We start from the raw sequence: 23,824 nt of genomic DNA on the forward strand, positions 1-23,824 counted from the left end.
ATGAAAACACATGACCTAATTAATTTTGTCAAATGCACTAAGTGAACTATTTTTCTGGACTTAACAGTATTGAAAATAATTGTTCACTTACATTTTTTAATTGATTAAAAATGCGTATGATATCATTAAACAGCTTTGACTGCCAGTATGTTAACTTGTTTTGGTGAAGTTACCTGCCTAGCCATTGCTTCTGCTTGGATCAGTGTAGCAATGGAAAGAGAGCCAATATCTTCATAGCTGGTTCTGCGAATGCTGATTCTGTCCCTTTCATTCTGTACAGCTTTGCAAAATATAAAATTACATGTTAAATCACTTGTATCCAATGCTCTAAATTTAACTTATACATCTCTCCCTAAAAGTTTTTGTTTCCAGTAATTTAGTAGCAAGAATCAACTTTAATTTCCATAGCATCTTTTATGATCACAGGAAATCCCAAATTACTTTACACCCATGGAAGTTTTTGAAGTTTAGTCACTGTTGTATAAAATGTAGCAATCAATTTTCACATACAGTCCCACAAATTCTAATGGAATAGAAGATGGGGTAATATATGTTTATTAGCATTAGGTGACAATACAAGAATTCTCTTGCTCATCCTCAAATAGAGCCAACATCTCAGTTCAATATCTTATCCAATGCTTTGGCTGAATGATTGCAGCCATACATTAAAGAAAAATTAAGATGAGGATGTAACTGGCTGGGCAAAAATGTATTACCCATCCATTAGAGGCTGAGGGGTGACTTTACAAAGGTTTCTAAAATCATGGGGGTCTTGGATAAGGTGAATAGCCAAGGTCTTTTTCCAAAGGTAGGTGAGTCCACAACTAGAGGGCATAGATTTAAGATGAGACGGGAAAGATTTATTAGGGACCTAAGGGGCAACCTTTTCATGCAGAGGGAAATGTCTATATGGAATGAGCTGCCAGAGGAAATAATGGAGACTTGTACAATTACAACATTTAAAAGGCATCTGGATGGGTATAGGAATAAGAAGGGTTTAGAGGGATATGGGCCAAATACTGGCAAATGGGACTGGATTAATTTAAGATATTTGATCGGCATGGATGAATTGGATCGAGGATCTGTTTCTGTGCTGTACAACTCTGTGACCTTATCCCTAATTGCTCTTGGAAAATGGTGGTCAGCCTTCCTGAGCCACTGCTGTACATGGGAGAGAGTTTGCAGCAGCTTGATATTTCAGAGCATTTCAGAGTCAACCACATTGTTAAATATATGCCAATCAAGGGTGGCAGAATTCTTTCCCTAAAATACATTTGTAAAGCAGATGAGTTTTCAGATAGTGGTTTCATGTTCACCATTAGACTGGCATTTAATTTCAAATTTATAAATTAATTTCCACCAACCACAAATCATGTTCGTAGAGTATTCACTCTGGGCTCTGGATTATTCGTGTGGTGACATTACCACAAAGCTTCCACTTCCCCAAACCATACTGAAGTGTTAGCCTGAATAGAATCATTGATTCCCTACAGTGTGGAAGCAGACATTTGACCTACCAATTCTACATCGACCCTCCAAAAAAGCATCCCACCCGGACCCACCTCCTCCCCAGCCCTGTAATCCTGCATTTCCCACGGCAAATCCACTTAGCCTGCACATCCCTGGACATTTACCATAGCCAATCCACCTAACCTGCATATCTTTGGACGGTGGGATGAAACCAGAGCACCCGGAGGAAATCCTCTCAGACACAGGGAGAATATGCAAATTCCACACAGAGGGTGAAGGATGCTGAGGGTGGATTCAAATCCAAGTCCCTGGCACTGTGAGGCAGCAACATTAACCACTGAGCCACTGTGCCACCCTTCGAGCACTTAAATATCTGGAATTGGACCTTGAAGTCATAAATTTTAAGAACAGCACCAGTGCTTCGTTGGGTAGCATCCTGTTTTCCAAGTCAGAAATTTGTGAGTTCAAGCCCCCTCAACAATACTTAACATGAAAACCAGGCCAATACTCCTATTGTTGTGCTGAAAGAATGCAGCACTGTCGAAGGAATTCACTTTTATAGGATGCCGTCATAATTGAATGCAGAGATTCCACAGCATTACTTTAAAGATACTTTAAAGAAGAACAGGGGAGTTTTCCCTCGTGTTCCAGCCAATACTTAATCCCTCTATCCATACCACAGGAATAGATTATCTAATCATAATTGTGAGATCTTGTTGTTATGTTGCTCCATTTCCTATATTAGGACATTTCAAAAGTATTATCTTTGCTGTAGAGCTCTTTGAGATGTTTTTGGTTTATATAAGATGCTATATAATTGCAAGTAGAACTGCCTCTGAGTTAGAAAGAAACAAGATGGAAACGCAAACATTTATTTCACACTTATCCCTAAATCAAGGCTCCACCTAGCATGGAACTTAATGTTCTTCTAGTCATGGTCTGCGGGCTCTGGGCATTTAATGGGACACGAGGGTGGTGTTTCACCTTAAATCCTCCCATTTCTATCCAATCAAGATTGATACTCATTGAAGTCCTGAGGTAGGCAATAGTACCCACTTCAAAGCCTCAACTGCTGGTATTCAGTTTAGGCTTTGGGGGTTGTGGAGGGTGTGGGTGTGTATGGCTATGGTGGTCCTTCATTCTAAGGCATTCAGTGCCCAGTAAGGGGACAAGGGACCCCCTCCCTACAAATCCTGTCCTAACCTTACTCATCTGCAGCCTGATTCCCTCATTGGACCCCTTTCCCTGTTGGGAGAAAGTGAGGACTGCAGATGCTGGAGATCAGAGTTGAAAAATGTATTGCTGGAAAAGCGCAGTAGGTCAGGCAGCATCCAAGGAGCAGGAGAATTGACATTTCGGGCATAAGCCCTTCTTCAGGAATCATTCCTGAAGAAGGGCTTATGCCCGAAACGTCGATTCTCCTGCTTCTTGGATGCTGCCTGACCTGCTGCACTTTTCCAGCAACATATTTTTCACCCCTTTCCCTGTTGGCGCATTACCAACAGTAGTCACCACTTTGTGGTAGCACCAACCACCAATGGAATGATGCTTGCTTCTCATTGGCCAAAGGCATTTGGCAGGAGGATTTTAAACCCTGATTACAAAATCCTGGCAGATTGTGAATTAAGAGTCTGTTGAACTCCTCATTCAAGGGGCTTTCTCCAAAGAAGGTGACTTGGGTTGCGGTTGGTTCTCCATGAGCTGACAAGACCCACATCACCAACATCAATCCTCTTTTCTCGTAACCCATATGCCAACACTATTTTTGCTAAGGTAATGAATCAAAAATCATCGACAACATACTTTCACACAGCACATTTGGGGACTGTAAATTTCTAATGAGCAGGCAATTTCCAATTTTGGATCTTTTGTTTGTTGGGCAGTCCTGCATTACATACATTTACCAGTAGATGGAAACCGACTGAAACATCTTGATTACTATATTTCTTAATATCTCCAATTGCTATAGAAAGAACTGGGTTTGTCTTTCAAATAAAGATGTGAGTCATGTTAAACACATTGTATATTTGAGTTATTCATTGTATCTTCTTTTTAATGGTTTATGTGAAATTAATTTCAATGTTATACTCATGTATCAAGTACAAATCAATATCAGTCATGTACCTTTAATAGGTAAAGAATTTCTGTCTGTACTAGCTCTTCTAATATCAAACTCATACTTTAAAAGCATCTAACAGACACAGGAAAGCTTCCTCCCTTTTTAGTATATCTTGATGGAGGCATATAGCAAATGGTTTTCAAATTACTAATGAACTGGTAAATTTCAAAACTGCAGTTTTGCAGAATCTGTATCAATACATTAAAGGTGACCAAACTTTCCTATTTTTTTAAGGGATTGTGACATATTTTTGAGTGTTTGACCTGTGTGCCATTTACAAATCCCATACATCCTTCATTTCTAAGTCAGCCTGTGGGGCTCTGAGCCTGGGAGTCTCTACTGCCTGCTTTGCCTCTTTATTTTGTGTGTATATTTGTACAATGGACTTTCGCCACTAGGGGGAGTAATGGTCTCTAGAAACCTCCTGACCACTGATAGCCTTTGCACTGCCATACTTAGGGTCATTTCTTCCCTACTGCATGTGTTTATGCTCACCAACATGTTCACCCCTACATCTTCCCTCACCTCACCCCACCTAGATCCTATCCAACAGAAAAATAATTTCAAAAAGCTGTAATACTTCAAAATGACCATATTGTACCTCCATCTTAAAGAACAAAGACAATTTTGAGTAGTATGTGTCCTACTCATGTTTTACTGGCTCTTCCTTTTGGGTATTGTCATTCTTACTTTACACTGACATGTCCTTGTTTTATTTCCTAAAAGCTGGTTGCACTGAGCACACTATCAATTTACAATCTGCTATGGGTTTTTCTTATAAGACCAGGTGTTAATAAAAATTATTTCCTCTGTAACTTCTCTGAATGCATCAGATTTCTCATTCTATAAAAATGATGAGATCCACTTTATTTATTTTATGATAGGTAAATAGAAAAAAGATGTGCAAAACAGCTTGGGATGGATGTTGGATTTGTTTTGCCAAGATTTTCATGGATAGGATGAATAGTAAAGGTCTTTTCCCCACTGTAAAGGAGCCCAAAACTTGACAGCATCAATTTGAGATAAAAGGGGAAGGATTGTGGGCGGCACGGTGGCAGAGTGGTCAGCACTGCTGCCTCACAGCGCCAGAGACCCGGGTTCAATTCCCACCTCAGGCGTCTGACTGTGTGGAGTTTGCACATTCTCCCCGTGTCTGCGTGGGTTTCCTCCGGGTGCTCCGGTTTCCTCCCACAGTCCAAAGATGTGCAGGTCAGGTGAATTGGCCATGCTAAATTGCCCGTAATAGGTAAGGTGTAAATGTAGGGGAATGGGTGGGTTGCGCTTCGGCGGGGCGGTGTGGACTTGTTGGGCCGAAGGGCCTGTTTCCACACTGTAAGTAATCTAATCTAATCTAATCTAATTTAAAAGGGACTTAAGGGGCAAACTTTTCGCGCAGAGGGTGGTGCGTATTTGGAATGATTGCCAGAGGAGGCGATGGATACTGGTACAATTAGAACATTAAAGAGGCATCTGAATGATAATGTGAATAGGAGGGGATTAGAGTGTTATGAATCAACTGCTGGCAAATGGGGCTAGATTAATTTAGGATATCTGGTTGGGATGGGCCAGTTGGACCGAAGGGTCTGTTTCTGTGCTTTCCAATCTCTATGACTCTGTGACTGTGCAAAATAGGTTCAATGAAATCCAATCTCTATAAAAATATCATGGCCCTCCCTTTGAGGATAGTTTCAAACTGAAACTTGGTGCAATGTTTTTCAGGGACGTGGGACAGCTGCCTATGGCAGGTGCTAGGCCCCTTGCAGGGACTAATGATGGTAACACTAAGTTCTCAAAGACTGAAGACAAACATTAGAAGATATCAAGTGACAAAAAGCTAAAAAAAGTCTGGTGGTAGTAAAACCACAAGTTGCTGGAGAAACTCAGCAAGTCTGGCAGCATCTGTGGAGAAAGCAGAGTTAACGTTTTGAGTCTGATATGATCTCCTTTGGAGCTTGTGGTGAAACTCTGTTGCATGTGGTAGATTAAGAATCTGGTCCTATGAAAAACATCCATTTACTGTGGTTAGATTCTACAACATGGGCTAAAACAAAACTTTTTTGAAAGCTGTATTTCCATCTTTTATTTCTGATTGCTGACTTTTTAAAAAAGTGTATCACTGGCAAGTGTAGCTGGCCTGAACCAATGGATAGAGCAATTAGTACATACGCAATCTCTGAAGAAGTAAGTTTTGTAGATTCCACTGTATCTCACTCTCAAGACAGCCAGATCTATTAAGAGCAACAGTAAAAGGATATTGAATCCTTAAACCTTAGTAACAAGAGTTTACGAAGTGCAAGAAAGATATTTGGCAAATGTTTAATGTTCATGGTTTTAAAACTTAATCTCCGTACTTGTATTTATCTATAGAAAGGACTTTAACATTTCAAATTGTTTTGAAGCAGACAGGGGATTACTTCAATGGAAATAAAGATTGAGAGGAATGTAAAACAGCCTGTCAATTCATTGTCACTCACTTGACACAATTATACAAAATCAAGATCTGCCCAAATGGTGAGTAAGGTGGTGAAGAGATGCAAACCAGCTGATGGCTTTATGGCAAAATGAGCATCTCAATGTAGCAGCATGCTACGCAGATTAAAAACAAAAGCAGAAATTGCTGGAGAAGCTCAGTAGGTTTGGCAACATTTGTGGAGAGAAAGCAGAGTCCTGAAGAAGGGTCATTGTACCTGAATCATAACTCTGCTTTCTCTCCTCAGACCTATTGAGTTTCTCCAGCAATTTCCATTTTTGTTTCAGATCTTCAGCATCCACAGATCTCTGTTTTTATACTCAATGTTCAGTTTGTGGTGATTGGATCCCAACCCTTCAAACAGTTTGGCCTCAGCATTTGGAGGAGGGAAGAAAAAATAGACCTGAGTTCTGTTGTGTAAGAGTTTTAAGATCTTGGATCAATGCTATCACAGACCTACTCCTCACTAGGTCCAAATTGCAGAGTGTGGGCAGAATGACAAGAGAAACACATGGAGAGCTATGCATAAGTATGCAGATCAGCCACATGAATATTAGAAACGTGTAGAAAAGCACATGGAGCAGACTAGCTAGCATTTGGTGGTACAGTTTATGGAATAGTGTTTGAATAATGTAAGCTTAGACCCTGGTATATCTTTGAATGTCATGTATTGTAGTACTTAGTCTTTATAAGCAATAAACAGTGCTATAAAGAAGTCCAAGCATTAAGACAGTTCTTGACCATACCTTCTCCTTAACCAATCTGTCTTGAACAATAGTGCATGGATGTGACCATAAAACCCCAGGTTCACTGCTCCTGATTGCTATCCAGTGGTTTGTGTTGGGTAATCACATCCAGCATGGATAAGTAACAATAAAGGTTTATGTGGTTGGCCAAATGCTCTCCATGTATAATCTGCCAATACCTCTTGTTCAAGCCTGCACGAAGACTTGTATAACAAAGCAGAGTGCCACTATGCCCCTGAAAAATTATCCCAGCACTCAAGCACATGATAGGAAAAGAGCTGTGGGACATTCCAAAATTATTATAGTATATATTGACAAGCTTAACATCTGCATTTTCATTACATTTATTTTTCTTGCTCCTTGGTGCCTAACTGCAAGGGATTTCACCACAGTGCTTTGTTTAATTCATCTGAAATTGTGAGGTTGCTGCAGTGAGGAAGCAAGATGACACAAAGCACTGAATTTTCAACCTGTAATACCAGCAATTTGAAGATGCATTCTGCACAATCTTCAATGCACAAAGCACCGTTTCTGGAGTGCTGAAGTTCCCCCACAATTTCCAATATATGTGAAAAACTTAAGCCAATATATGAACAGTTTGGTAACTGCAATACATCGATTCAATGCCACAATAAGCAATCCAACAATACCAAAAGGTAATGAAAATCTATTAAATAGATTTTGCTGAGATTATTAGACAAAACTGCATTTGACGAATATATATTTTGTTAATCTCTATAACTGCCTGTAACAGTAGTAGACTCGCCAACTTTAAGGGCATTTAAATGGTCATTGGATAGGCATATGGATGATAATGGAATAGTGTAGGCTAGATGGGTTTCAGATAGGTTTCACATATTGACACAACATCGAGGGCCGAAGGGTCTGTACTGCGCTGTCATGTTCTGTGTTCTATGTTCTATGCTTTGCCTGTGCTCTGTTTTTTTGATTACAGTTTATGGAATCATATAATTAAAGAATGGTTACAAGACAAAAGGAGGTTATTCAGCCTATTATGCCCAAGTGAACTTTCTGCAAGAACAACCCAGCTAATTCCATTTTTCCATTTCCTCCCCATAGTCCTGCACTTTGTGTTCTCTCCTCAGATAATTATTCAAATCTCTTTTGAAAGCTATGATTGAATGTGCTTCCTTTTCTCAGCACATAACAGGTCCCAACCACTCACTGTGTAAAATAAGATTTCCTCTTTCTGCCATCACTGTCATACCTCTGTCCAAAGACCCTAAACTACTATTTGACATCATCTTATATCCTCATCCCAATGTTCGAAGTGAGAGCTATAAGGCATCAGTGTGACTACAATATTCTGAAAACAAACAAGACAGCTAATTAAATGATTAATTGTGGAAACTCCATTAGGTTGAGAATATTATTGTATAAAATCAAATGCACTCAGGTGTTTTCTTTTATTCATTCATAGGATGTGAGCAACACTGGCCAGTCCAACATTTACTGCCCATGCCTAATTGCCTAGATGGCAGTTAAGAGTCAGCTACATTGCTGTGGGTCTGGAGTCACATGTAGTCCATGCCAGGTAAAGATGGCAGGTTCCTTCCATAAAACTCATTCATGAACCTGATGGGTTCTTCTTGACAATCAGCAATGGCCATCTTTGGAATGTAAATTTCAGATTTTTATTGAATTCAAATTCCACCATCTGCCATGGTAGAATTTGAACCTGGGCCCTCAGAACATTAGCTGAGTCTCTGCATTAACAAATCCAGCAATGATACCACTGGCCATCCCCTTTCCTTATTTTCATAGTGTCCAGTCATGATAAGGTTAGGTAGCAAAAGATTGCAGAATCACAGGATTTCAGGGCGCAGAAGAGAGCTGTTCAGGCCCATTGTGCCTGCAGTTTTATAATAGATCTATCAAACTTTTCCTCATAATACTGCAAAGTAATGCACTTCACAATTGAAACTATTACAAATCATTGTAGGCACATTTGAGTGCAGGCTGAATATAGAAAGAAGATTAAAGATAGCATTTGTAATACATAAATTAACCGGATGCGAAATTTAAATAGCAGTGTTTAGGATTATCAAAATCTTATCTTTCAATAAAAACTTAAGAAATATGAACTTATCATGCCCTTAATCTTTTTTGAACAGCAGTCAGAAAAATGAACTATCTTTATAACACCTGGCCGTACATACTGGATTATGAAGTTTGCATAGATCTAACTAGAGAATGCAATTGAACAGACAAATGCTATTACCTTCCTTTCTCATTCCAGCTCTGAAGCACTTCTTGAGCCTGCAGTATCTGCATTGGTTCCTCTTGTCCTTGTCAACCACACACTGCCTGCTAAACCTTTGGTCAGGAGAGATAAATTGATTATTCCACTTGTTGATATGGCCTATTAATTATACTCTCACTAAAATGTAGCAGAAGGTTCAAAATACATCTCAGAATCAAGAGTGTGGTGCTGGAAAAGCACAGCAGGTCAGGCAGCATCCAAGGAGCAGGAACATCGACATTTCAGGCAAAAGCCCTTCATCTTCTATTTTTCCTGCTCCTTGGATGCTATCTGACCTGCTGTGCTTTTCCAGCACGACAGTCTCGACTCTGATCTCCAGCATCTGCAGGCCTCACTTTCGCCTACACCTCAGAATGCCCAGTGTGCTGTGCACAATATCAGAAATAAAGTTTCGAATGTCATCGAGAAAGAAGAAGCAATGAGAAGAAAAATATTGCATGATTGCTAAGGCTCACAGGATTGACCTTCCAATCAGTGCCAAGTATTACTCTGAAATCAGAATAAGATATAGGATATGTGGGACCCTGAAACCCACAGAGTCCTCCATTGGCTGGACACAGGTAGCCACACCTATATGATATAACAATAGCAGATTTTGAGAAGATTTGTAGCTCAGATTGAAGTTTTAGATGTAGGTTTGCTCGCTGAGCTGCAAGGCTCATTTCCAGATGTTTCGTTACCTTACTAGGTAACATCTTCAGTGGGCCTCAGATGAAGCAATGCTGAAAATTCATGCTTTCTATTCATATGTTTGGGTTTCTTTGGGTTGGTGATGTCATTTCCTGTGGTAATGTTATTTCCTGTGGTGAAGTCACATCCGGTTCCTTTTCTCAGGGGGTGGTAGATGGGGTCAGCATTCCTTCGCCTGAGGCCCACTGAAGATGTTACCTAGTAGGGTAATAAAATGTCTGGAAATGAACCTTGCGGCTCAGCGAGCAAACCTACATCCAATGATATAACAATAGCTGGGAGTCAGTCTCAGACAGCAGTACACTGAGGAAGGAGAATTGCTTGAGACCCTGAAATGTCAATGTGTGAGAGCTTGATGGAAATAGAGTCAGGTAGCAATGCAGAATCTAGGGGTGACGTGTGTTGTGAATGTAGAGAGCGCATCTAGTGGGAGGCCCTGGAAAACAGTTCTAGGGAGACCTTCTGGGAGGCTGCAATTGAAGCAACACGTGCTATTGATAATAGTACCTGACCAACTTAGACTCCAAAGTGGGTGACACACCATATGCCTGGATCTATTGGAAGTCACCAGTACAGGTAAGAGGCTGAGGAGGTCTTCTCAAGCAAATACTAGATATCACCCCAACCCATACCATTTGTCCAGACTAGTGATACAAGAAAAGAAAATGGCCACCACTGAACATGCAAGCCATCACAGCACAATTGAATCTACTAATCCAATGAAATGTTCTGACCTGATGTGTGGACTCCCATTCTGCTCTGATGCTGCTTGACCTGCTGTGCTTTTTCCAGTGTCACTCTTTATCTGACTCTCCAGCATGTGCAGTTCTCACTATCTCCAACCTACCAATCACACATCAGCTGGGCAAACGGTCACAGTGTGCTACTTGTAGTTGACAGAATCTTAAACTTCAATTAGGAAAATATGTAATGGAATCTCCAGCAGCTGGTTGTGATGGTGAGGGACGGCCTTGGGAGCAGTTGAATGGATCCAGTCTGGAAGGAAAGGGTGTCTTCTTTGGAAGGAGGCCCCATAGCAGGAAGAAGCAGGCGGACAAAGGGTTCATTAATAAAATATTAACCCCATGCTTCATTCAAACCTCCTTGCTTCATGATCTTTGGGCTATCCCTGTGTTCAAATCTCATGTTACACAAGGATGGGTGAATTGGTCACAACACCACAGGGAAAGCCCAGAATCCTGACTCTGGTCATTACCCAATTACAGCAAAGTAAGTGGGTAAATGTATAATACAGGGGAGGAAATGTGTTGCTGGAAAAGCGCAGCAGGTCAGGCAGCATCCAGGGAACAGGAGAATCGACGTTTCGGGCATAAGCCCTTCTTCAGGCTTATGCCCGAAACGTCGATTCTCCTGTTCCCTGGATGCTGCTTGACCTGCTGCGCTTTTCCAGCAACACATTTCCAGCTCTGATCTCCAGCATCTGCAGACCTCACTTTCTCCTATAATACAGGGGAATATGACGTTATTCACTTTGTTCATAAGAATAGATTAGTAGAATATTTTTAAAAGTTGAAATTTTCAGAGTTAAGAATTTTATAACTGTGAGTGTTCAGAGCATTGGGTGTTTTCGTACAAGGAATCTAAAAGTTAGCACACAGGTAAGCAATCAGGAAGACAAGTAACATGTTGGCGTTTATTATAAAGGGAATGAGGAATAAAGAAGTCTTTCTACATTTGTGTAAGGTTTCAATGAGATTAAATCTGGAATACTGTGTGATGCTTCTTGGAGGTATAGCGAAGGTAGACTATATTGGTTCCTGGGGTGAGAGGGTTATCAGATGATGTGAGGATGGGTAAACACACCCTATATTTCCTGGGCTTTAAAGAATTAGGTGTTTTAATTGAGATGTAAAAGAGTCAGAAGGGACTTGATGCTAAGAAGGCTGAGAGTCTGTTTTTGGGATACCTAGACCAAGGGGGTGTAGTTTTAGGATAAGGGGTCAATCATTTAGAAATGAGATGAGGAGACCATTGATTCACCTGGAGAATTGGGAACCTTTGGAATGCTGTGGATTCCAAAGACGGCTGTGGATACACCATTTTTGATATGTTTAGGGTTGGGAAAGACAGACTGCTGGTCTCTAGAGGAATCAAGCTATATGGGGAGCAGGCAGGAAAATGGAGTTGCAACCCAATATCAGTCATTATCATATTGAATAAAGAAGCATATGTATGTGGTGAAATGGTCTACTCCTCTACCTCTTGTGTTCTTATCCAGCACAATTATCATTTGTTTTATGTTATGGGATTCAAACTTTGGCTTCTCAATTATTAGTTCAATAATATGACCACTATTTCCAGTAAAGCATTTGATAAGGTTCCCCATGGTAGGCTATTGCAGAAAATACAGAGGCATGGGATTGAGGGTGATTTAGTGGTTTCGATCAGAAATTGGCTAGCTGTAAGAAGACAGAGGTTGGTAGTTGATGGGAAATGTTCATCCTGGAGTTCAGTTACTAGTGGTGTACCGCAAGGATCTGTTTTGGGCCACTGCTGTTTATCATTTTTACAAATGACCTGGATGAGGGTGTAGAGGGATGGGTGAGTAAATTTATGGATGGCATTGAAGTCGCTGGACTGGTGGACAGAGGGACATAGATAAGCTGCAGATTTGGGCTGAGTGGTGGCAAATGGAGTGTAATGCAGAAAGTGTGAGGTGATTCACTTTGGAAGGAGTAACAGGAATACAGAGTACTGGCAGTGTGGATTGTTTTTAGGTTAGATTCCCTACTATATGGAAACAGGCCCTTTTACCCAACAAGTCCACACTGACCCATTCCCCTACATTTTACCCCTGTCTAATGCACCTAACACTATGAGCAATTAAGCGTGGCCAATTAACCTGGCCTGCACATCTTTGGATTGTGGGAGGAAACCAGAGCATCCAAAGGAAACCCACGCAGCGAATGTGCAAGCTCCACACAGACAGTCACCCAAGGAAATTGAACCCAGGCCCCTGATGCTGTGAAGCAGCAGTGCTAACCACGAGTCAACATGCCACCCTAATGAGCAGAGAGATCTCGGTGTCCATGATCCCTGAAAGTTGCCACGCAGTTTGATAAGGTTGTTAAGAAGGCATATGGTATGTTAGCTTTTATTGGTAGAGGGATTGAGTTTTGGAGCCATGAGGTCCTGTTGCAGCTGTACTAATCTCTAGTGAGGCCACATTTGGAGTATTGCATACAGTTCTGGTCACCGCATTATAGGAAGGATGTGGAAGCTTTGGAAAGGGTATAGAGGAGATTTACCAGGATATTGCCTGGTATGGAGGGAAAGTCTTATGAGGAAAGACTAAGGGATCTGAGGCTGTTTTCATTCCAGAGAAGAAGATTAAAAGGTGACATAATAGCTATGTACAAGGTGATCAGAGGATTAGATAGGATGGACAGTGAGAACCTTTTTCCTCAGATAGTGATGGCTAGCATGAGGAGAGATAGCTTTAAATTGAGGGGTGATAGATAAAGGGCAGATATCAGGGGTAGGTTCTTTACTCAGAGTAGTAAGGGCGTGCAATGCCCTGCCTGCAACAGTAGTGGACTTGCCAACATTAAGGGCATTTAAATGGTCATTGGTTAGGCATATGGATGATAATGGAATAGTGTAGGTTAGATGAGCTTTAGATTGGTTTCACAGGCCGGTGCAACATTGAGGGTCAAAGGGCCTGTACTGGGCTGTAACATTCTATATTCTACGTTCTACAATACTGTACCAGTGAAGAAATGAATTGATTTCCATTGTTAATGCAATGGATGTATGTGTTGAAGGTATATAGAGCCAATGCATTGTGTGTTTTTTACAGAGAACACTGCCTGTTAAAGATTTAACTAAAGATCTGGTCTTGATGATCCTGCTGTATTGTTCTTGCTGTAACCCATGAAACATGAATTCAAAGCTCATCGTAGCAGTTTCTGAATTTGAATTCCATTTCAAAGAAATGTGAAAAATGAAAAATAGTACCTGTAAAATGACTATGAAGTTGTCAATTGTTATTATAATTAGTTTGGGAATGTCTGTTAGAGAAGGTAATCCGCTATCTTTGTTTTATCTGGCCTATGTCACTCAACAATGCCATTGATTCTAAGCTATCCTCTGAAATGGCCTAGCAAGCCTCTAAGTTATATCAAGCTGCAACTACGAAGAATTCAGGGCAACAAGGAGTGGACAATAAATCCCAACATTGCAGCAACGTTCAGGCCCAGAGAGCAAAAAATTTAAAAAGATTAAGTTTTGAAGGTGTGAAGGGAGCTGATGTGTTGTCATGGAATAAGACTCAGCCGCATTAGAGAGATTTAAACAATCCTTGGATAAGCACATGGATGATAATGGGATAGTGTAGAGGGACAAGCTGAGAGTAGTTCACAGGTTGGCACAACATTGAGGGCCCAAGGGCCTGTTCTGCACTGTATTGTTCTATGTTCTAAGATGGGTTGTGGTTTGAGAGAATATCCTTGATTTGTAAATGGGAGAATACAGCACTTATGAATACTATTTTTGGAGCAATGATTTGAGTTCTGACGCCTCTTTGTGTCTGAGTGCTGATTATCTTGGTCAGATTCGTGGAGGGTTGGTTCCAATTGAGCAAATGTCCTTTTGTAAGTCTTACTAAATCCAAATTTCCCTGATGTATAAGTTTTTGAAGAGAACAGATTGGGATAATTTGTCTTGATTCCCAATCTTGAGCCTGCTTCAATGCCTTGACTGGGAAAAATGCTCAACACCTTGATGGTTCCCTCAATAAACAGTTAAAAAAAAACAGTTCAATGGAGCTGCACAGCTTCATAAGGTGTGTGGACGACTTTTTTGAGCTTTCAGTATCCATGGGAGATTGAGTTAGGCTTTGTTTCTCAGTACCCAGGGCCTCAATATTATCCTGCCTTCTCTGGGCAGCAGAAAGTCAAGTTGTGTAGTTCAGTGTTTAAATGCAAGAAGCTTAATCCCTAAACCAATGCCTGAAGTCAGTTTCAATGCAATGAGTACCCGGCCTCATGAATGCTCCACATTAGAAAGAAAGGACACTTTAATCCCTCTGGCACATTGTCTCTTGAGACAAAAATCTGCAGATGCTGGAGTCCAAGGTGACACTTGAAACATTGATTTCTCCACATCCTGACGTTGCTTGGCTTGCTGAGTTTTTCCAGCCTCCTGTTTGGCTACATTGTATCTTGAAGCCTAATTTAAATGTAATTGCTGCTGACCAGGTTTTCAAGGTTTGGGAAATCTAGCTGGGAATAAAAAGGCGTTATTGCCTCCGGAAGGTAACGTGCTTTTTAAAAGTGTTTCCCTTGCACCTCAGTGAGAATCTTGGCCTCCACACACCCAATCTTGACTTTCATTCAGACCCCTCACCCCCGAGGGTGGTGCAAGTCCCGGTCTACCGTTTGCTAATTTCTGTCTATTCCCCGGGTCTATCCCCTGCTTTCAAGGTTGCAAAATCCCACATCAAGCTGGGAAGAAAACATGAACGAGGATCTGGTATTAAATCTGGCACTATATCCACATCCTGAGCTTGCTGCTGGATTTCGTAAGCAATGCCAGCTTTTCCATTTCACACGTCCAGCTAGCTGCGGCAGTATCAGAGCCCAGGTGTTAATATGATTTAATTTATAATTTATGGCTATAAAAAGTTTAGTTTTATTCATTTCCAGAATGCAGATGTTGCTGGCCAGGCCAACATTTAATACCCATCCCGAATTGCCCAGAGGGCAGCTAAGTATGAACCCAATTACTGTGTGTCTGGAGTTACATGTAGGCCAGACAGATAAGGATGGCAGATTTCCTTTCATAAATCCAGATGGGTTTTAAACAAAAATTGACTCTAGTCATTTGGCCAGTATTAATTCCAGATTTTTACTCACTTCAAATCTCTTCCATAGAGGGATCAGAACCTTAGCTTCGGATTCTGGATTACTAGTCTAGTGACATTTCCAACATGTCACTACCTCCCAGGGGTATTAAAACTCTCCAGAAAACCTTAGGCTCATAAACTCCTCACTTCCACCTTGAACAGATTAGTTTAGCTGAAGTGGTATAGTTCAGGGATAGGCAGGAATGTGGAGTTGAGATCACCAACAGAACAACCATGATTTTATTGAAAGAGGGGCTGAATGGGCTACTGCTGATCCTGGTCTGTATGGTTGTATGTGCTCTATCTGTTCTAACAGATTGCACTAGCAATGCAAGGCCAGGAAGCTTACATCTGCGGCTCTACTCAGACATTCCAAAGGAGGTCAGCAGGGCTGGGTTACAGGGGAACTCCCAATGCATGACTCTCTGTGTCAACCCTTGCAGCCCCACAACTCTCAGATATCAATGCTCCTCCAATTCTACCTCCTTGAGCAAAGCTGATTTTAATCTCTGCCCTATTAATGGCTACGAATTCAGTTGTTGATAAGCTCTAAGTTCTAGAATCCCATCCCTAAACTCTCCCTTTTCTCCTTTTCCCTCCTTTAAGATTCTCCTTAAAACCTATCTCTCTGAGAACGCTTTTGACCACACGGCCTAACATTTCATTACATGTATCAGTGTTAAATTCTTTTTTGTATCAATTCTGTGAAGCAATTTGCAATATTTGATAATGTTTAAAATACTGCATAAAGACAAGTTGTTGTTGAATATTTAAAAAGTATGTAGGAACTCTACAGGCAGAGTGGGGCGTTGTGTGTTTTGAGTTGTGAAAAGCTCACTAGTTTAACTGCCAAATACATTTCTTGTGCTTGTAGCATTTATGCAAAACAAAACGTGTTTTTGTTGAAATGTGTTAATGTTGTAGTCCTCTCCTCCAAGAATGTGATTACAGATTTAACTTTGTTGGCTCTTTAGCCTCAATTCTTTCCTCCCTCCCCCAAGCTTGAAAGCCTTGTGAGGGCCAGGCAAGGGGCTTGATTTGATATTCAAAATTCTACCTCCAAACAACTAATACCCAGCAACCGTAACAATAATGCTGGTGATTCAGTAGCCTCTGGACTAGGGTCCCAACAGAAGTTGGCTTAAAATGTAGAAATCATAGACGGGTTACATTATTTGTTATGTAACATCTCCTTCTGGAATGTGCCTTTACAGAGGAAGTTTGGAGAGAGGTGCAATGGTTTTTGTTGAGGTTTGTGTGCTCTGTGGTCTGTTCACCAGGATGCACACCGAGATAAGTGTGCCTGAAGGACCATCAACTCAGTGAAAGACATATTTTACTGCTTTTCATATATTCCATTCATATTAATCTAGAATGGCATTTTCCCAGATCAGCATACCACAGGATTGCAATGTGACTCAACTAAGGTCTCTCTTGTGCATGTGTGACTTTAATTTGAAGTATTATTTTATACTATTTATTTCAATGAAAAGGGAAGGTATGGAAAACAGATTGTATTTTCTGGGAAATTTTGCATAAGCATGACGTGATCTGTTATGAACATAGTGCAAAAGACATTTCAGGAACAACCATTTGCGCAAATCATTCTCTTTCAGACAGAAAAGAAATGGTACTTCAGCTGATTAAGTTGATGCCTCCACACTAGTGTTGAAGACTGGTGTTCCTCCAGTACTGCATCATTCAGTTTAGCGTCTATCCACAATCTCGGAACCTTCCATTCGAACATCACCCAATCTCACATCTAATTGCTACTTTATCATTCCCTGAACTACTTTATGATTGATTAGATGAGATTCCCTACAGTATGGAAACAGGCCCTTCAGCCTAACCGACCTTCTGAAGAATAACCCATCCAGACCCATTTCCCTCTAATACACCTAACACTATGGACAATTTAGCATCGCCAATTCACCTGGCCTGCACATCTTTGGACTGTGGGAGGAAACTGGAACACCCGAAGGAAACCCACGCAGACACAGGGAGAATGTGCAAACTCCACACAGACAGTCGCCCGAGGCTGGAATCGAACCTGGGACCCTGGTGGATAAGCTCCTTCAACTATTTAGGAGCCCTTTGAGTAAGGGATTTTTTAAAATATATATGATCTGATGTAAGTTAATTTAAATTTATATTCTCTAGCCTTATTGATTTTAAGATAATAATCTGAGTGCACTTATGTTGCAATATTATCCTGAATTTATCTTATTCATGCAATGTATTCCTTTATACCAAGTAAGCACATGCTCAACTCCTTCACCGAACTGTCAAGCTTAAGCATTGGTCCATCATGGTCACGGACCCCAAGATCCCTCTGTTCCTTTTTGGCAGTGTGGAGGAACAGAGGGATCTTGGGGTGGTGTCCATAGAACTCTCAAAGCTGCCACCCAACTTGATAGGGTTGTCAAGAAGGTGTGTGATGTGTTGGTTTTCATTAGCAGGGGTATTGAGTTTAAGAGCTGTGAGGTTATGCTACAGCTCTATAGAGCCGTAGTTAGACCACACTTGGAATATTGTGTTCAGTTCTGGTTGCCTCATTATAGGAAGGATGTGGAAGCTTTAGAGAGGGTGCAGAGGAGATTTACCAGAATGCTGCCTGGACTGGAAGGCATGTCTTATGAAGAAAAGTTGAGGAGCTAGGGCTTTTCTTATTGGAGTGAAGCAGGATGAGAGATTACTTGATAGAGGTGTACAAGATGATGAGAGGAATAGATAGAGTCGATAGCCAGAGATTTTTTCCCAGGGCGGAAATGGATATTACGAAGGGGTATAATTTTAAGGTGATTGGAGGAAGGTTTAGGGGAGATGTCAGAGGTGGGTTCTTCACACAGAGAGTGGTGGGTGCATGGAATGTACTGTCAGCAGTGATCATAAAGTAGATACATTAGACACATTTAAGCAACTTGTAGATACGCACATGGAAGATTGTACAATGAGGAGTATGTAGGTTAGCCTGATCTTAGGGTAGGATAAAAGTTCAGCTGTTCTATGTTCTACATTCTATCTTAATCATGTCTCAGATCTCTCAAAGTCTAACGTCAAGCCTACCTGCATGTGTAGACATGATTTTTTCGGACACTTCTCCTGAAGAAGCCTTTGCATCCATCACAGCTGGATGCACCGTAGTGTTTCCCTGTTGCACGGTCACCACAGATTGAGCACATGGCATTGATACCATTGTTCATCAACACAGTAATATTACTCACTTCTGATGGAATAGTCTCTGTGAAGCAAAAAAGAAAATGCAGTACAGGCATTAGAATTTCAATACTCATTACCTGCTCAAAGACTTATCCTTTGCCAATGAAAGGGAGCACCCAACAGACTTAGAATCCAAACAGTGTGGAAACAGGTCTTTCAGCCCAACAAGTCCACACTGACCCTCTGAAGAGTATCCCACCCAGACCCCTACATTTACCCTGACTAATGCACCTAATCTCCACATCCCTGAATACTATGAGCAATTTAGCATGGCCAAATCAGCTAATTTTGGTGAGTTTCATGTTAGGTTTCTGTTCGTAAGGCCTTGTGCAACCTTCCCAAACTTGCTTCATTAGCTATACACAACACCCAATGGCACCTTGGTCATCGCAGTGACTCACTAACCAGAGGCAGAAGCACTTGGCATTGCTGAGATAAACTGGGATCCTTGGCACTGACACCATGTTTAAAACCCAGCTGTGCACCCTATTCAGCATTGACAATCTGCAAATCCTTTCATTGGGCATATAGTGGAAAAGAAACTACAAACCAACATTTCTCAGGGAACATAGATGACACAGCTGATAATTTATTGAACTTACAAGTGCAGATTCTAACATCTATTGCTGTTTAAGAACAAAGCCACACAGCTTCCCTGTCCTTAGTCCCATCCCATTTATAACCCTGTCTGAGACAAGACTACACTTTTCCCAGTGCTCAGTGTAGTCTAACATCTTGAGAAAATCTTGAGAAAAGTTTGGACAACACTGAGCATTGGGAAAAATGTAGCCTTGGCTTAGACAGTGTTAAAATGTAGGGACTTCACATACTGGAAATGATTCAAATTGTTCAAGACATTCATTTTTATTCAGCAACACAAGAGAAAGCAAGAAAAAAGACACAGCCTACAAGTTGTCACGAGCAGAGATATGGATATTGTCTTTTGAGGACCCACAATTACAGTCAAGGAGAGATCACAACTCATACCTGGTCAAACCAGGTATCAACTCAAAGCAACCAGTTACATAAAGGTTGCGTGGAACTGTCACCTTAGTGGTCACTGGGATGGGGTGGCCACCAACCCCTACAGTGTCCCACTCCAGAAACTGTGACACTCTCACAGGACATCCCTTATCTCTTCATGTAGTGGCTGTTCGGAATCTGCTGGATGCCACTGCTGCTCCTAACAGATCTGTATTTTTATTCAGGGGATGTGCATGTCACTGTGCCAGCATTTATTTCCCATTGCTAGTTGCCCTTGCGAAAGGCATTGTGAGTTTTCTTAAATCACTGAAGTTCATGCACCATGGGTAGTCCACAATGCCCTTAGGAAGGGAATTCCAGGATTTTGACCCAGCAATACTGGAGGAATGAAACTAGGAGAAACTAGGAGGACTGCAGATGCTGGAGATCAGAGCTTAAAAATGTGTTGCTGGAAAAGCGCAGCAGATCAGGCAGCATCAAAGCAGCAGGAGAATTCCTGAAGAAGGGCTTATGCCCAAAACGTCGATTCTCTTGCTCCTTTGATGCTGCCTGACCTGCTGCGCTTTTCCAGCAACACATTTTTAAATACTGGAGGAATGGCAATATACTTCCAAGTCTGGATGGTGAGTGACTGGGAGGGGAACTGGCAGACATTCCCATGTATCTGCTTCCTTTGAACTGCTAGATAATTGTGGTCATTGGTTTAGATGGTGCTGCCCAAGGATCTTTGCTGAATTTCTGCAGTGTAACATGTGGCAAGTAACATATGTGCCACATAAATGACAGGGAATGACCATCTCCAATAAGAGACAACCTAACCACCACCCCTTGACATTCAATGGTGTTACCATCACTGAATCATCCACTTCATCATCCTGGGGTCATTATTGACCAGAACTCAACTGGACCAGCTACATAAACACAATGGCTACAAAAGCAGTTCAGAGTCTAGGGGGCACTGCTTTGAGTAACTTACCTCCTGACTCCCCAAAGCCGGTCCACCATCTGCAGGGAACAAATTATAAGCTGATGCAATACTCCCCACTTGCCTGAAAGAGGGCAGCGCCAACAACACTGAAATAGCTTGATATCATCCAGGACAAAGCAATCCACTTGTTTGGCACCACATCCACTAGCATGCACTCCATCCCCCGCTGACACTCAGTAGCAGCAGTGTGTACTATCTACAACATGCACTGCAGAAATTCACCACACTTCCTCAGACACACCTTCCAAACCCAAGAACACTTCCATCTAGAAGGACTAGGGAAGCAGATACATGAGAACATCGCCACTTTCAAGTTCTCCTCAAAACCATCCTGACTTGGAAATATATCAACTTCCTCCACTACTATTTGTTCAAAATCCTGGAATTTCTTCCCTGAGGGCACTGTGGATTAACCCACAGGACATGGACTGCAGTGGTTCAAGAAGGCAGCTCAACATCACCTTCTCAAGAGTATTTAGGGACAAACAATAAATGCTAACCTAGCCAGGGTCACCTACATTCCATGAATGAATAAAGAACATAAATGAGGTAACTGACGTCCAGCCAGTATATACCTGTACCGTATATACTCGAGTAATAGTCGATCTCATGTAAAAGTCTATAATTTGTGTCAAAATAATCTGGAATTTTCCATATATTTCATGTAAGAGTTGACCCTATTCATTCACAGGTAACAGATCAACGTTTATGAATCAGTGTGCCGACCATCACATCCCACTCCAGCTTTCCAGTCTGTCAGTTATCAAAAGATAAAATGCTGGAAAATCTCAGCAGGTCTGGCAGCATCTGTAAGGAGAGAAAAGAGCTGACGTTTTGAGTCTAACTGACCCTTTGTCAAAGCTGTCAAAGGGCTTTGACAAAGGGTCAGTTAGACTAGAAACGTCAGCTCTTTTCTCTCCTTACAGCTGCTGCCAGACCTGCTGAGATTTTCCAGTATTTTCTCTTTTGGTTTCAGATTTCAGCATCCACAGTAATTTGCTTTTATCCAGTCTGTCAGTTGTTACGCTCTGCTCCCGGTCTTCCAGTCCACTGGCTGTTTTAGTCCGCTCCGGGTTTTCAGAACGGCCGTAATTTGTTATTTTCTTCTTCTTTGTTTACAGATCAGTTGGGCTTCTGGTAATGATACGGTATGAATTTTGACGGGCATGAACTTCAGCCCCTCAAAGGTAGTATCCATGTGATAGTCGACCCCATAAATTTCACCTTAAAAAGTAGTCAAAATAATTTGACAATTACTTGAATATATACAGTAACTCCAACAAGCAACAATTTCCTCCTGATACCCATTGATTCCAGTTTTGCCAGGGTTCCTTGGTACCACACTCAGTGAAATTTGGCCTTAATGTCAAGATTTGTCATTCTAACCTCCCTTCGAGAATTCAGTTCTTTTGTCCATGTTTGAACCCAGGCTGGAATGAGGTCAGGAGCTGAGTGGCCCTGGTGGAACCCAAACAGGGTATCACCAACCAGGTTATTGCTAAGCAGGTGCTGTTTGATAGCAATGTTGATGGCACCTCCTATCACCTTACTTATGAGTGAGAGGAGACTGATGGGGTGATAATCAGCTGTGTTGGATTTGCCCTGCTTTTTGTGTACTGGTCATATCAGTAACCCTCAACATCTTGCAATTTTTCACATTGTCAAGCAGTTTTGAGTGTTGTAGCTATTCTGGAACATGGTGGTGACCATGGAACATACATCTTCAGTACTGTTGCTGGAATATTGTCATGGCTGTCAGCCTTTGCAGTATCCAGTGCCTCCAGCCATGTTTTCACATAATGTGGAGAGAATCATATTGACAGAAGACTGACATCTGTGATCTTGGGATCCTCCGGGAGAGGCTGAAATGGATTATTCACATGGCACTTCTGCGTGATGATTGTTGTGAATGCTTCAGCCTTACCTTTTACACTGATGTGCTAGCCTTCCCCATAATACGTGTGGTATATTTGTGGAGCCTGCTTCTCCAGTGAATTGCTAATTGCCCACTACCAATCACGACCAGATGTGGCTGGTCCACAAAGCTTGAATGGAGGCTGTTACAATTACAACATTTAAAAGGCATCTGGATGAATATGAATAGGAAGGATTTAGAGAGATATGGGCCAAGTGCTTGCAAATGGGACTTGATTAGTTTAGGATATCTGGTCAGCACGGCTGAGTTAATAGACAATAGACAATAGGTGCAGGAGTAGGCCATTCTGCCCTTCGAGCCTGCACCACCATTCAATATGATCATGGCTAATCATCCTTAATCAGTATCCTGTTCTGCCTTATCTCCTTAACCCTTGATTCCACAATCCTTGAGAGCTCAATCCACCTCTTTTTTAAATTAATCCAGAGACTGGGCCTCCACTGCCCTCTGGGGCAGAGCATTCCACACAGCCACCACTCTCTGGGTGAAGATGTTTCTCCTCATCTCTGTCCTAAATGAGGTAAAAACAATGACTGCAGATGCTGGAAACCAGATTCTGCATTAGTGGTGCTGGAGGAGCACAGCAGTTCAGGCAGCATCCAAGGAGCAGTGAAATCGACGTTTCGGGCAAAGGCTCTTCATCAGGAATAAAGGCAGAGAGCCTGAAGCGTGGAGAGATAAGCGAGAGGAGGGTGGGTGTGGGGAGAAAGTAGCATAGAGGACAATAGGTGAGTGGGGGAGGGGATGAAGGTGATAGGTCAGGGAGGAGAGGGTGGAGTGGATAGGTGGAAAAGGAGATAGGCAGGTAGGACAAGTCCGAACAAGTCATGGGGACAGTGCTGAGCTGGAAGTTTGGAACTAGGGTGAGATGGGAGAAGGGGAAATGAGGAAACTGTTGAAGTCCACATTGATGCCCTGGGGTTGAAGTGTTCCGAGGTGGAAGATGAGGCGTTCTTCCTCCAGGCGTCTGGTGGTGAGGGAGCGGCGGTGAAGGAGGCCCAGGACCTCCATGTCCTCGGCAGAGTGGGAGGGGGAGTTGAAATGTTGGGCCA

The 23,824-nt window shown here is 41.8% G+C and overlaps 1 protein-coding gene across 2 annotated transcripts in view; it reads right to left on the reverse strand.

Annotated features, from left to right (window-relative positions):
- The window catches only part of LOC122558255 (hepatocyte nuclear factor 4-beta-like), a 91,042-nt gene that overhangs the window by 15,682 nt on the left and 51,536 nt on the right, over positions 1-23,824 (reverse strand). For both annotated transcript variants that reach the window (XM_043706634.1, XM_043706633.1), the window contains exons 2-4: positions 18,712-18,886; positions 9,048-9,142; positions 174-280 (exon numbers count right to left, since the gene is read on the reverse strand). In XM_043706634.1, coding sequence (XP_043562569.1) covers positions 174-280; positions 9,048-9,142; positions 18,712-18,848 — 339 coding nt within the window. In that variant the 5' untranslated portion in view covers positions 18,849-18,886. The remainder of the gene's footprint in view (positions 1-173; positions 281-9,047; positions 9,143-18,711; positions 18,887-23,824) is intronic.

The sequence above is a fragment of the Chiloscyllium plagiosum genome, chromosome 17 (assembly GCF_004010195.1).
Source record: "Chiloscyllium plagiosum isolate BGI_BamShark_2017 chromosome 17, ASM401019v2, whole genome shotgun sequence".
NCBI lineage: Eukaryota > Metazoa > Chordata > Chondrichthyes > Orectolobiformes > Hemiscylliidae > Chiloscyllium > Chiloscyllium plagiosum.